General features: G+C 42.2%; 1 protein-coding gene across 2 annotated transcripts in view; it reads right to left on the minus strand.

The window, feature by feature from the left end:
• Positions 1 to 15,482, minus strand: part of LY75 (lymphocyte antigen 75) — a 1,208,875-nt gene that overhangs the window by 692,385 nt on the left and 501,008 nt on the right. For both annotated transcript variants that reach the window (XM_053698349.1, XM_053698347.1), the window contains exon 8: positions 14,147 to 14,301. In XM_053698349.1, coding sequence (XP_053554324.1) covers positions 14,147 to 14,301 — 155 coding nt within the window. The remainder of the gene's footprint in view (positions 1 to 14,146; positions 14,302 to 15,482) is intronic.

The following is a 15,482-nucleotide window of genomic DNA, read 5'->3' on the forward strand; positions in this document are numbered from 1 at the left end:
CTGAAATTCTTTGGGGCATGCCCCGCAAAGGGCCCTGTTCAGGGCTGGTAAGGTAAAAGAGCTTGTAACTTTTTTAATTTAGAATAGGGTAGGGAATTTTTTATTTTGGGGGGCTTTGTTATTTTATTAGGGGGCTTAGAGTAGGTGTAATTAGTTTAAAATTGTTGTAATATTTTTATTATGTTTGTAAATATTTTTTTATTTTCTGTAACTTAGTTCTTTTTTATTTTTTGTACTTTAGCTAGTTTATTTAATTGTATTTATTTGTAGCAATTGTGTTTAATTAATTTATTGATAGTGTAGTGTTAGGTTAATTGTAGGTAATTGTAGGTAGTTTATTTAATTATTTTATTGATAGGGTAGTGTTAGGTTTAATTATAACTTAGGTTAGGATTTATTTTACAGGTAAATTTGTTATTATTTTAACTAGGTAACTATTAAATAGTTCTTAACTATTTAATAGCTATTGTACCTGGTTAAAATAATTACAAAGTTGCCTGTAAAATAAATATTAATCCTAAAATAGCTATAATATAATTATAATTTATATTGTAGCTATATTAGGATTTATTTTACAGGTAAGTATTTAGCTTTAAATAGGAATAAGTTATTTAATAAGAGTTAATTTATTTAGTTAGATAAAAATTATATTTAACTTAGGGGGGTGTTAGTGTTAGGGTTAGACTTAGCTTTAGGGGTTAATCCATTTATTAGAATAGCGGTGAGCTCCGTTCGGAAGTTTAGGGGTTAATAATTGAAGGTAGGTGTCGGCGATGTTAGGGAGGGCAGATTAGGGGTTAATACTATTTATGATAGGGTTAGTGAGGCAGATTAGGGGTTAATAACTTTATTATAGTAGCGCTCAGGTCCGCTCGGCAGATTAGGGGTTAATAAGTGTAGGTAGGTGTCGGCGACGTTGTGGGGGGCAGATTAGGGGTTAATAAATATAACATAGGGGTCGGCGATGTTAGGGCAGCAGATTAGGGGTACATAGGGATAACGTAGGTGGCGGCGTTTTACGGAGCGGCAGATTAGGGGTTAAAAGTGTAATGCAGGGGTCAGCGATAGCGGGGGCGGCAGATTAGGGGTTAATAAGTGTAAGGTTAGGGGTGTTTAGACTCGGGGTTCATGTTAGAAAGTTAGGTGCAGACGTAGGAAGTGTTTCCCCATAGGAAACAATGGGGCTGCGTTAGGAGCTGAACGCTGCTTTTTTGCAGGTGTTAGGTTTTTTTTCAGCTCAAACAGCCCCATTGTTTCCTATGGGAGAATCGTGCACGAGCACGTTTTTGATGCCGGCCGCGTCCGTAAGCAGCTCTGGTATCGAGAGTTGCATTTGCGGTAAAAATGCTCTACGCTCCTTTTTTGGAGCCTAACGCAGCATTTGTTTGAACTCTCGATACCAGAGTTAAATTTATGGTGCGGCCAGAAAAAAACCCGCGGAGCGTTAACAGCCCTTTTACCGCCGAACTCCAAATCTAGGCCTAGGTATTCTTTGATGAAAAGCATAACTTTGTAGGCTCAGGAATAGCAATGCACTACCCGGAGCTAGCTGCAGATTGGTGGTTGCATAAATATGCCTCTTATCATTGGATCACCAAATGTGTTCCGCTAACTCTCAGTAGTGCATTGCTGCTCCTTCAAATAAGGATACCAAGAGAATGAAGCACATTTGATAATAGAAGTAAATCTGTATAAAAACAGAATTTATGCTTACCTGATAAATTACTTTCTCCAACGGTGTGTCCGGTCCACGGCGTCATCCTTACTTGTGGGAATATCTCTTCCCCAACAGGAAATGGCAAAGAGTCCCAGCAAAGCTGGCCATATAGTCCCTCCTAGGCTCCGCCCACCCCAGTCATTCGACTGACGGACAGGAGGAAAAATATAGGAGAAACCATATGGTACCGTGGTGACTGTAGTTAGAGAAAATAATTCATCAGACCTGATTAAAAAACCAGGGCGGGCCGTGGACCGGACAAACCGTTGGAGAAAGTAATTTATCAGGTAAGTATAAATTCTGTTTTCTCCAACATTGGTGTGTCCGGTCCACGGCGTCATCCTTACTTGTGGGAACCAATACCAAAGCTTTAGGACACGGATGAAGGGAGGGAGCAAATAAGGTTACCTAAACGGAAGGCACCACGGCTTGCAAAACCTTTCTCCCAAAAATAGCCTCCGAAGAAGCAAAAGTATCAAATTTGTAAAATTTGGCAAAAGTGTGCAGTGAAGACCAAGTCGCTGCCTTACATATCTGGTCAACAGAAGCCTCGTTCTTGAAGGCCCATGTGGAAGCCACAGCCCTAGTGGAGTGAGCTGTGATTCTTTCAGGAGGTCATGTTGTCCGGCAGTCTCATAAGCCAATCGGATGATGCTTTTAAGCCAAAAGGAAAGAGAGGTAGAAGTTGCTTTTTGACCTCTCCTTTTCCCAGAATAGACAACAAACAAAGAAGATGTTTGTCTGAAATCTTTTGTAGCCTCTAAATAGAATTTTAGAGCACGGACTACGTCCAAATTGTGCAACAAACGTTCCTTCTTTGAAACTGGATTCGGACATAAAGAAGGTACAACTATCTCCTGGTTAATATTCTTGTTAGAAACAACCTTTGGAAGAAAACCAGGCTTAGTACGCAAAACCACCTTATCTGCATGGAACACCAGATAGGACGGAGAACACTGCAGAGCAGATAACTCTGAAACTCTTCTAGCAGAAGAAATAGCAACCAAAAACAAAACTTTCCAAGATAGTAACTTAATATCTATGGAATGTAAAGGTTCAAACGGAATCCCTTGAAGAACTGAAAGAACTAGATTTAGACTCCAGGGAGGAGTCAAAGGTCTGTAAACAGGCTTGATCCTAACCAGAGCCTGAACAAATGCTTGAACATCTGGCACAGCTGCCAGTCTTTTGTGTAGTAAGACAGATAAAGCAGAGATCTGTCCCTTTAGAGAACTTGCAGATAATCCTTTCTCCAAACCTTCTTGTAGAAAGGAGAGAATCTTAGGAATTTTTATCTTATTCCATGGGAATCCTTTGGATTCACACCAACAGATATATCTTTTCCATATTTTATGGTAAATCTTTCTAGTTACCGGTTTTCTGGCCTGAACCAGAGTATCTATCACAGAATCTGAAAACCCACGCTTTGATAGAATCAAGCGTTCAATCTCCAAGCCGTCAGTTGGAGGGAGACCAGATTTGGATGTTCGAATGGACCCTGAACAAGAAGGTCCTGTCTCAAAGGTAGCTTCCATGGTGGAACCGATGACATATTCACCAGGTCTGCATACCAAGTCCTGCGTGGCCACGCAGGAGCTATCAAGATTACCAAGGCCCTCTCCTGTTTGATCCTGGCTACCAGCCTGGGAATGAGAGGAAACGGTGGAAATACATAAGCTAGTTTGAAGGTCCAAGGTGCTACTAGTGCATCTACTAGAGTCGCCTTGGGATCCCTGGATCTGGACCCGTAGCAAGGAACCTTGAAGTTCTGACGAGACGCCATCAGATCCATGTCTGGAATGCCCCATAATTGAGTTAGTTGGGCAAAGATCTCCGGATGGAGTTCCCACTCCCCCGGATGGAATGTCTGACTACTCAGATAATCCGCTTCCCAGTTTTCCACACCTGGGATGTGGATCGCAGATAGGTGGCAGGAGTGATCCTCCGCCCATTGAATTATTTTTGTCACTTCTTTCATCGCCAGGGAACTCCTTGTTCCCCCCTGATGATTGATATACGCAACGGTCGTCATGTTGTCTGATTGGAATCTTATGAATCTGGCCTTTGCTAGCTGAGGCCAAGCCCTGAGAGCATTGAAGATCGCTCTTAGTTCCAGAATGTTTATCGGGAGAAGAGACTCTTCCCGAGACCATAGTCCCTGAGCTTTCAGGGATTCCTAGACCGCGCCCCAGCCCACTAGACTGGCGTCGGTCGTGACAATGACCCACTCTGGTCTGCGGAAGCTCATTCCCTGGGATAGATGGTCCAGGGTCAGCCACCAACGGAGTGAATCTCTGGTCTTCTGATCTACTTGAATCATTGGAGACAAGTCTGTATAGTCCCCATTCCACTGTTTGAGCATGCACAGTTGTAATGGTGATGATGAATTTGTGCAAAAGGAACTATGTCCATTGCTGCAACCATCAACCCTACTACTTCCATGCACTGCGCTATGGAAGGACGTGGAACAGAATGAAGAACTTGACAAGTGCTTAGAAGTTTTGACTTTCTGACCTCAGAAAAATCCTCATTTCTAAGGAATCTATTATTGTTCCCAAGAAGGGAACTCTTGTTGACGGAGACAGAGAACTTTTTTCTATGTTCACCTTCCATCCGTGTGATCTGAGAAAGGCCAGAACGATGTCTGTATGAGCCTTTGCTTTTGACAGGGACGACGCTTGTATTAGAATGTCGTCCAAGTAAGGTACTACTGCAATGCCCCTCGGTCTTAGAACCGCTAGAAGGGACCCTAGTACCTTTGTGAAAATCCTTGGAGCAGTGGCTAACCCAAATGGGAGGGCCACAAACTGGTAATGTTTGTCCAGAAAGGCGAACCTTAGAGGAACTGATGATGTTCTTTGTGGATAGGAATATGTAGGTACGCATCCTTTAGATCCACGGTAGTCATAAATTGACCTTCCTGGATAGTGGGTAGAATCGTTCGAATGGTTTCCATCTTGAACGATGGTACCCTGAGAAATTTGTTTAGGATCTTCAAGTCCAAAATTGGTCTGAAAGTTCCCTCTTTTTTGGGAACTACGAACAGATTTGAATAAAATCCCATTCCTTGTTCCTTTATTGGAACTGGGTGTATCACTCCCATCTTTAACAGGTCTTCTACACAATGTAAGAACGCCTGTCTCTTTATTTGGTTTAAGGATAAGTGAGACATGTGGAACCTTCCCCTTGGGGGTAGTTCCCTGAATTCCAGAAGATAAGCCTGAGAAACTATTTCTAGTGCCCAGGGATCCTGAACATCTCTTGCCCAAGCCTGAGCAAAGAGAGAGAGTCTGCCTCCTACTAGATCCGGTCCCGGATCGGGGGCTACTCCTTCATGCTGTTTTGTTAGCAGCAGCAGGCTTCTTGGCCTGCTTACCCTTGTTCCAGCCTTGCATCGGTTTCCAGGCTGGTTTGGGTTGTGAGGCATTACCCTCTTGCTTAGAGGATGCAGAATTAGAGGCCGGTTCGTTCCTGAAATTGCGAAAGGAACGAAAATTAGACTTATTCTTGGCCTTGAAAGGCCTATCTTGTGGAAGGGCGTGGCCCTTTCCCCCAGTGATGTCTGAGATAATCTCTTTCAATTCTGGTCCAAATAGAGTTTTACCTTTGAAAGGGATGTTAAGCAATTTTGTCTTGGATGACACATCCGCTGACCAAGACTTTAGCCAAAGCGCTCTGCGTGCCACGATTGCAAACCCTGAATTTTTCGCCGCTAATCTAGCTAATTGCAAAGCGGCATCTAAAATAAAAGAGTTAGCCAACTTAAGTGCGTGAACTCTGTCCATAACCTCCTCATATGGAGTCTCTCTACTGAGCGACTTTTCTAGTTCCTCGAACCAGAACCACGCTGCTGTAGTGACAGAAACAATGCAAGAAATGGGTTGTAGAAGGTAAGCTTGCTGTATAAAAATCTTTTTAAGCAAACCCTCCAATATTTTATCCATAGGTTCTTTGAAAGCACAACTATCCTCGATAGGAATAGTAGTGCGCTTGTTTAGAGTAGAAACTGCCCCCTCGACCTTAGGGACTGTCTGCCATAAGTCCTTTCTGGGGTCGACCATAGGAAATAATTTCTTAAATATAGGGGGGGGAACAAAAGGTATGCCGGGCTTTTCCCACTCCTTATTCACTATGTCCGCCACCCGCTTGGGTATAGGAAAAGCGTCGGGGTGCACCGGAACCTCTAGGAACTTGTCCATCTTGCATAATTTCTCTGGAATGACCAAGTTGTCACAATCATCCAGAGTAGATAACACCTCCTTAAGCAGTGCGCGGAGATGTTCTAATTTAAATGTCACAACATCAGGTTCAGCTTGTTGAGAAATTTTTCCTGAATCTGAAATTTCCCCATCTGACAAAACCTCCCTTATGGCCACTTCAGATTGGTGTGAGGGTATGACAGAACAATTATCATCAGCGCCCTCCTGCTCTTCAGTGTTTAAAACAGAGCAATCGCGCTTTCTCTGATATGTAGGCATTTTGGATAAAATATTTGCTATGGAGTTATCCATTACAGCCGTCAATTGTTGCATGGTAATAAGCATTGGCGCGCTAGATGTACTAGGGGCCTCCTGCGTGGGCAAAACTGGTGTAGACACAGTAGGAGATGATGTAGTATCATGTTTACTCCCCTCATCTGAGGAATCATCTTGGGCAATTTCATTATCTGTGGCAGTACTGTCCTTACTTTGTTTGGACGCTATGGCACAATTATCACACAAATTTAAATGGGGAGACACATTGGCTTTCATACATATAGAACATAGCTTATCCGAAGGCACAGACATGTTAAACAGGCTTAAACTTGTCAATAAAGCACAAAAAACGTTTTAAAACAAAACCGTTACTGTCTCTTTAAATTTTAAACAGAAAACACTTTATTACTGAATATGTGAAAAAGTATGAAGGAATTGTTCAAAAATTACCAAAATTTCACCACAGTGTCTTAAAGCATTAAGAGTATTGCACACCAATTTTCAGAGCTTTAACCCGTTTACAAATTTAACCCCTATACAGTCCCAGCTATAGCCTTTGCTGTGACCTAACCAAGCCCAGAGGGGAATACGATACCAAGTGACGCCTTCTAGAAACTTTTCCAGCTACTTTCAGACCCTCACACATGCATCTGCATGTCTTGCTCTCAAAAAACAACTGCGCAGTAATGGCGCGAAAAACAGAATTTATGTTTACCTGATAAATTACTTTCTCCAACGGTGTGTCCGGTCCACGGCGTCATCCTTACTTGTGGGATATTCTCTTCCCCAACAGGAAATGGCAAAGAGCCCAGCAAAGCTGGTCACATGATCCCTCCTAGGCTCCGCCTACCCCAGTCATTCGACCGACGTTAAGGAGGAATATTTGCATAGGAGAAACCATATGATACCGTGGTGACTGTAGTTAAAGAAAATAAATTATCAGACCTGATTAAAAAACCAGGGCGGGCCGTGGACCGGACACACCGTTGGAGAAAGTAATTTATCAGGTAAACATAAATTCTGTTTTCTCCAACATAGGTGTGTCCGGTCCACGGCGTCATCCTTACTTGTGGGAACCAATACCAAAGCTTTAGGACACGGATGAAGGGAGGGAGCAAATCAGGTCACCTAAATGGAAGGCACCACGGCTTGCAAAACCTTTCTCCCAAAAATAGCCTCAGAAGAAGCAAAAGTATCAAACTTGTAAAATTTGGTAAAAGTGTGCAGTGAAGACCAAGTCGCTGCCCTACATATCTGATCAACAGAAGCCTCGTTCTTGAAGGCCCATGTGGAAGCCACAGCCCTAGTGGAATGAGCTGTGATTCTTTCGGGAGGCTGCCGTCCGGCAGTCTCGTAAGCCAATCTGATGATGCTTTTAATCCAAAAAGAGAGAGAGGTAGAAGTTGCTTTTTGACCTCTCCTTTTACCGGAATAAACAACAAACAAGGAAGATGTTTGTCTAAAATCCTTTGTAGCATCTAAATAGAATTTTAGAGCGCGAACAACATCCAAATTGTGCAACAAACGTTCCTTCTTCGAAACTGGTTTCGGACACAGAGAAGGTACGATAATCTCCTGGTTAATGTTTTTGTTAGAAACAACTTTTGGAAGAAAACCAGGTTTAGTACGTAAAACCACCTTATCTGCATGGAACACCAGATAAGGAGGAGAACACTGCAGAGCAGATAATTCTGAAACTCTTCGAGCAGAAGAAATTGCAACCAAAAACAAAACTTTCCAAGATAATAACTTAATATCAACGGAATGTAAGGGTTCAAATGGAACCCCCTGAAGAACTGAAAGAACTAAGTTGAGACTCCAAGGAGGAGTCAAAGGTTTGTAAACAGGCTTGATTCTGACCAGAGCCTGAACAAAGGCTTGAACATCTGGCACAGCTGCCAGCTTTTTGTGAAGTAACACAGACAAGGCAGAAATCTGTCCCTTCAGGGAACTTGCAGATAATCCTTTTTCCAATCCTTCTTGAAGGAAGGATAGAATCTTAGGAATCTTAACCTCGTCCCAAGGGAATCCTTTAGATTCACACCAACAGATATATTTTTTCCAAATTTTGTGGTAAATCTTTCTAGTTACAGGCTTTCTGGCCTGAACAAGAGTATCGATAACAGAATCTGAGAACCCTTGCTTCGATAAGATCAAGCGTTCAATCTCCAAGCAGTCAGCTGGAGTGAGACCAGATTCGGATGTTCGAACGGACCCTGAACAAGAAGGTCTCGTCTCAAAGGTAGCTCCCATGGTGGAGCCGATGACATATTCACCAGATCTGCATACCAAGTCCTGCGTGGCCACGCAGGAGCTATCAAGATCACCGACGCCCTCTCCTGATTGATCCTGGCTACCAGCCTGGGGATGAGAGGAAACGGCGGGAACACATAAGCTAGTTTGAAGGTCCAAGGTGCTACTAGTGCATCCACTAGAGCCGCCTTGGGATCCCTGGATCTGGACCCGTAGCAAGGAACTTTGAAGTTCTGACGAGAGGCCATCAGATCCATGTCTGGAATGCCCCACAGTTGAGTGACTTGGGCAAAGATATCCGGATGGAGTTCCCACTCCCCCGGATGCAATGTCTGACGACTCAGAAAATCCGCTTCCCAATTTTCCACTCCTGGGATGTGGATAGCAGACAGGTGGCAGGAGTGAGACTCCGCCCATATAATGATTTTGGTCACTTCTTCCATCGCTAGGGAACTCCTTGTTCCCCCCTGATGGTTGATGTACGCAACAGTTGTCATGTTGTCTGATTGAAACCGTATGAACTTGGCCCTCGCTAGCTGAGGCCAAGCCTTGAGAGCATTGAATATCGCTCTCAATTCCAGAATATTTATCGGTAGAAGAGATTCTTCCCGAGACCAAAGACCCTGAGCTTTCAGGGATCCCCAGACCGCGCCCCAGCCCATCAGACTGGCGTCGGTCGTGACAATGACCCACTCTGGTCTGCGGAAGGTCATCCCTTGTGACAGGTTGTCCAGGGACAGCCACCAACGGAGTGAGTCTCTGGTCCTCTGATTTACTTGTATCTTCGGAGACAAGTCTGTATAGTCCCCATTCCACTGACTGAGCATGCACAGTTGTAATGGTCTTAGATGAATGCGCGCAAAAGGAACTATGTCCATTGCCGCTACCATCAAACCTATCACTTCCATGCACTGCGCTATGGAAGGAAGAGGAACGGAATGAAGTATCCGACAAGAGTCTAGAAGTTTTGTTTTTCTGGCTTCTGTCAGAAAAATCCTCATTTCTAAGGAGTCTATTATTGTTCCCAAGAAGGGAACCCTTGTTGACGGAGATAGAGAACTCTTTTCCACGTTCACTTTCCATCCGTGAGATCTGAGAAAGGCCAGGACAATGTCCGTGTGAGCCTTTGCTTGAGGAAGGGACGACGCTTGAATCAGAATGTCGTCCAAGTAAGGTACTACGGCAATGCCCCTTGGTCTTAGCACAGCTAGAAGGGACCCTAGTACCTTTGTGAAAATCCTTGGAGCAGTGGCTAATCCGAAAGGAAGCGCCACGAACTGGTAATGCTTGTCCAGGAATGCGAACCTTAGGAACCGATGATGTTCCTTGTGGATAGGAATATGTAGATACGCATCCTTTAAATCCACCGTGGTCATGAATTGACCTTCCTGGATGGAAGGAAGAATTGTTCGAATGGTTTCCATCTTGAACGATGGAACCTTGAGAAACTTGTTTAAGATCTTGAGATCTAAGATTGGTCTGAACGTTCCCTCTTTTTTGGGAACTATGAACAGATTGGAGTAGAACCCCATCCCTTGTTCTCCTAATGGAACAGGATGAATCACTCCCATTTTTAACAGGTCTTCTACACAATGTAAGAATGCCTGTCTTTTTATGTGGTCTGAAGACAACTGAGACCTGTGGAACCTCCCCCTTGGGGGAAGCCCCTTGAACTCCAGAAAATAACCTTGGGAGACTATTTCTAGCGCCCAAGGATCCAGAACATCTCTTGCCCAAGCCTGAGCGAAGAGAGAGAGTCTGCCCCCCACCAGATCCGGTCCCGGATCGGGGGCCAACATTTCATGCTGTCTTGGTAGCAGTGGCAGGTTTCTTGGCCTGCTTTCCCTTGTTCCAGCCTTGCATTGGTCTCCAAGCTGGCTTGGCTTGAGAAGTATTACCCTCTTGCTTAGAGGACGTAGCACTTTGGGCTGGTCCGTTTCTACGAAAGGGACGAAAATTAGGTTTATTTTTGGCCTTGAAAGGCCGATCCTGAGGAAGGGCGTGGCCCTTACCCCCAGTGATATCAGAGATAATCTCTTTCAAGTCAGGGCCAAACAGCGTTTTCCCCTTGAAAGGAATGTTAAGTAGCTTGTTCTTGGAAGACGCATCAGCTGACCAAGATTTCAACCAAAGCGCTCTGCGCGCCACAATAGCAAACCCAGAATTCTTAGCCGCTAACCTAGCCAATTGCAAAGTGGCGTCTAAGGTGAAAGAATTAGCCAATTTGAGAGCATTGATTCTGTCCATAATCTCCTCATAAGGAGGAGAATCACTATCGACCGCCTTTACCAGCTCATCGAACCAGAAACACGCGGCTGTAGCGACAGGGACAATGCATGAAATTGGTTGTAGAAGGTAACCCTGCTGAACAAACATCTTTTTAAGTAAACCTTCTAATTTTTTATCCATAGGATCTTTGAAAGCACAACTATCTTCTATGGGTATAGTGGTGCGTTTGTTTAAAGTGGAAACCGCTCCCTCGACCTTGGGGACTGTCTGCCATAAGTCCTTTCTGGGGTCGACCATAGGAAACAATTTTTTAAATATGGGGGGAGGGACGAAAGGAATACCGGGCCTTTCCCATTCTTTATTTACAATGTCCGCCACCCGCTTGGGTATAGGAAAAGCTTCTGGGAGCCCCGGGACCTCTAGGAACTTGTCCATTTTACATAGTTTCTCTGGGATGACCAACTTGTCACAATCATCCAGAGTGGATAATACCTCCTTAAGCAGAATGCGGAGATGTTCCAACTTAAATTTAAACGTAATCACATCAGGTTCAGCTTGTTGAGAAATGTTCCCTGAATCAGTAATTTCTCCCTCAGACAAAACCTCCCTGGCCCCATCAGACTGGTTTAGGGGCCCTTCAGAACCATTATTATCAGCGTCGTCATGCTCTTCAGTATCTAAAACAGAGCAGTCGCGCTTACGCTGATAAGTGTGCATTTTGGCTAAAATGTTTTTGACAGAATTATCCATTACAGCCGTTAATTGTTGCATAGTAAGGAGTATTGGCGCGCTAGATGTACTAGGGGCCTCCTGAGTGGGCAAGACTCGTGTAGACGAAGGAGGGAATGATGCAGTACCATGCTTACTCCCCTCACTTGAGGAATCATCTTGGGCATCATTGTCATTGTCACATAAATCACATTTATTTAAATGAGAAGGAACTCTGGCTTCCCCACATTCAGAACACAGTCTATCTGGTAGTTCAGACATGTTAAACAGGCATAAACTTGATAACAAAGTACAAAAAACGTTTTAAAATAAAATGTTACTGTCACTTTAAATTTTAAACTTAACACACTTTATTACTGCAATTGCGAAAAAATATGAAGGAATTGTTCAAAATTCACCAAAATTTCACCACAGTGTCTTAAAGCCTTAAAAGTATTGCACACCAAATTTGGAAGCTTTAACCCTTAAAATAACGGAACCGGAGCCGTTTTTAACTTTAACCCCTTTACAGTCCCTGGTATCTGCTTTGCTGAGACCCAACCAAGCCCAAAGGGGAATACGATACCAAATGACGCCTTCAGAAAGTCTTTTCTATGTATCAGAGCTCCTCACACATGCGACTGCATGTCATGCCTCTCAAAAACAAGTGCGCAACACCGGCGCGAAAATGAGGCTCTGCCTATGATTTGGGAAAGCCCCTAAAGAATAAGGTGTCTAAAACAGTGCCTGCCGATATAATCTTATCAAAATACCCAGATTAAATGATTCCTCAAGGCTAAATATGTGTTAATAGTGAATCGATTTAGCCCAGAAAAAGTCTACAGTCTTAATAAGCCCTTGTGAAGCCCTTATTTACTATCTTAATAAACATGGCTTACCGGATCCCATAGGGAAAATGACAGCTTCCAGCATTACATCGTCTTGTTAGAATGTGTCATACCTCAAGCAGCAAGAGACTGCTCACTGTTCCCCCAACTGAAGTTAATTGCTCTCAACAGTCCTGTGTGGAACAGCCATGGATTTTAGTAACGGTTGCTAAAATCATTTTCCTCATACAAACAGAAATCTTCATCTCTTTTCTGTTTCTGAGTAAATAGTACATACCAGCACTATTTTAAAATAACAAACTCTTGATTGAATAATAAAAACTACAGTTAAACACTATAAAAACTCTAAGCCATCTCCGTGGAGATGTTGCCTGTACAACGGCAAAGAGAATGACTGGGGTAGGCGGAGCCTAGGAGGGATCATGTGACCAGCTTTGCTGGGCTCTTTGCCATTTCCTGTTGGGGAAGAGAATATCCCACAAGTAAGGATGACGCCGTGGACCGGACACACCTATGTTGGAGAAATGAGGCTCAGCCTACAACTGGGAAGGCCCTCCCTGACTGGAAAAGGTGTCTAACATAGTGCCTGCCGTTAAAAAACGTTCCCCAAGTTTATAAATGTGAATTATCAGCATAAACATGTATAAAATGCCCAAATAAAGCAATCGATTTAGCCCATAAAAGTGTCTACCAGTTTTATAGCCCATATTAAGCCCTTATTCTGTTTGCTTGACTAAGAAAATGGCTTACCGGTCCCCATGAGGGGAAATGACAGCCTTCCAGCATTACATGGTCTTGTTAGAAATATGGCTAGTCATACCTTAAGCAGAAAAGTCTGCTAACTGTTTCCCCCAACTGAAGTTACTTCATCTCAACAGTCCTATGTGGAAACAGCAATCGATTTTAGTTACTGTCTGCTAAAATCATCTTCCTCTCACAAACAGAAATCTTCATCCTTTTCTGTTTCAGAGTAAATAGTACATACCAGCACTATTTTAAAATAACAAACACTTGATAGAAGAATAAAAAAAACTACATTTAAACACCAAAAAACTCTTAACCATCTCCGTGGAGATGTTGCCTGTGCAACGGCAAAGAGAATGACTGGAGTGGGCGGACCCTAGGAGGGACTATATGGCCAGCTTTGCTGGGACTCTTTGCCATTTCCTGTTGGGGAAGAGATATTCCCACAAGTAAGGATGACGCCGTGGACCGGACACACCAATGTTGGAGAAATTATATATTTAAAAGGTTATTTATACAGAAACAAATTCAATTTTCAAAACTACAAAACCAATTGAGATATCTTCTAGATAGAAAAATGCCCAATATAATCTTACAGAAACCTCTGGGAAGAGATTGACATTGTGATTTGATTAATTAAAAATTACAGCCATGAAATTAAAAACTAATCCTTATTTCAGAATGAATAAACTTTGGATCATAATGTATCTTAAAAAAAAAAAAAAAAAAAAGCTATATAAAGATAGATTTTTCCTAAAAAGGCTCATTATAATTAAAAAATAGCTGACCGGGAAGAGTGTGCACAAATTAAAAGGAGTATTCTACTGTAAAATAAAATGTTCTGTTTGATTACAGCATTTTAGTTGTAAACAAATTCCCTTATTTTACTGTGTGTTTTACTCATTTTAAAAGTTTTAAACATATAGTCAAAGTTGCATATCTGGAACACCCTATTTTTATCCACAGCCAGGGACCGGAGCATACAAATATGTATCTCAGTAGTACCCTCACTGAACACAATGAAAGACTGCTAAAAAAATAATCTAAGTTTATACTGTCTCACCAAAATAAGGTGACTATATAGAATTTTCTCTATAACATGAACACTAACCACGCATTCCAATAACAAATTATTCAGATTTCAAGATATATAGAAAGCAAATTATATTAACCTTTCCTGAAAAGGAAACACAATTTGGAGACTTGTTGTAAGAAATATATGGCTCATTTTGGTCCCAATATGTAAAAATAATTTCTGTTCCATCAGACCAATGAAACAAAGGTGGGTAATCATGACTTTTAAAACCAGACCAAATATCTTCAGAACCTAGAAATCGGGAAACAGAAAAAAACATTAAACTTAACACAGTGTTCATATGTAGAAAAAAATCTAAGACTTATAAATCATGCTCATATATACAACAATAGAAAATAGGTGAAAAGGTAACATATAGGGCGAGATTACATATACGGTACAGGCTTCAGCACAAGTGCTGAAACCTGTGCCGCCTATAATTTCACTTCGCACATCGGGGTATCCAAGAAACCCCGCCGGCAGTTCATAAAGTGCCGTAAGTCGGATACACTAGCGATGTCCAGAAATTACCATAAATACAAATTTCTAGAGTCGCCAGTGACTTACTGCACTTTAGAAACTGCCGGCGCCTAAGAAAATTAAATTAAAAACTATATCCGTCATCAAACCCACATCACAACTAATAATAAATGTATTATCCCCTAAACCAACCCCCCACAATGCAATAAGCCTAATTAAACTATTAACCCCTAATCCACCATTCACATACATAGTGATCTACCTAATAAAAGCATTAACCCCTAAATCCGCCAACCCCAACATCGCAAACTACCTAATAAAACTATTAACCCCTAATCCACCAAACCCAAACAACGCAATAATGCTAATAAATCTATTAACCCCTAAACCGCCAAACCCCACAACGCAAAAAACTAATCACTAAATTTAAATTAAGCTAAAATTACAGAAAATAAAGCAGTCTAACATTACAGAAAATAAACAAAATGATCAAAAATAAAAAAAAATCATACCTAATCCCTATGAAAATAAAAAAGCCGCCCTAAAAACACCCCCTAATCTAATACTAAACTACAAATAGCCCTCAAAAGTTAAATAGCTCTTTTCCTTATAAAAAATACTAAGTCCCCCCACTAACAGTAAAACCCCCCACCCACCTAACCCCCAAAATAAAAAACCTACCACTAAAAAATCCTAAACTACCCATTGACCCTAAAGGGGCATTTGTATGAGCATTGCCCTTAAAAGGGCATTCAGCTCTTTTAAGATTGCCTAAAATCCCTACGGGGCATTTGTATGGGCAACGCCCATACAAATGCCCCTTTAGGGGCAATGGGTAGTTTAGGATTTTTTTAGTGTCAGGTTTTTTATTTTGGGGGGTTTGGTGGGTGGGGGTTTTACGGTTAGAGGCGGGACTTTTTTTTTTTTTTAAAGGAAAAGAGCTGTTTAACTTA

The sequence above is a fragment of the Bombina bombina genome, chromosome 1, assembly GCF_027579735.1.
Source record: "Bombina bombina isolate aBomBom1 chromosome 1, aBomBom1.pri, whole genome shotgun sequence".
NCBI classification, from domain to species: Eukaryota; Metazoa; Chordata; class Amphibia; order Anura; family Bombinatoridae; genus Bombina; species Bombina bombina.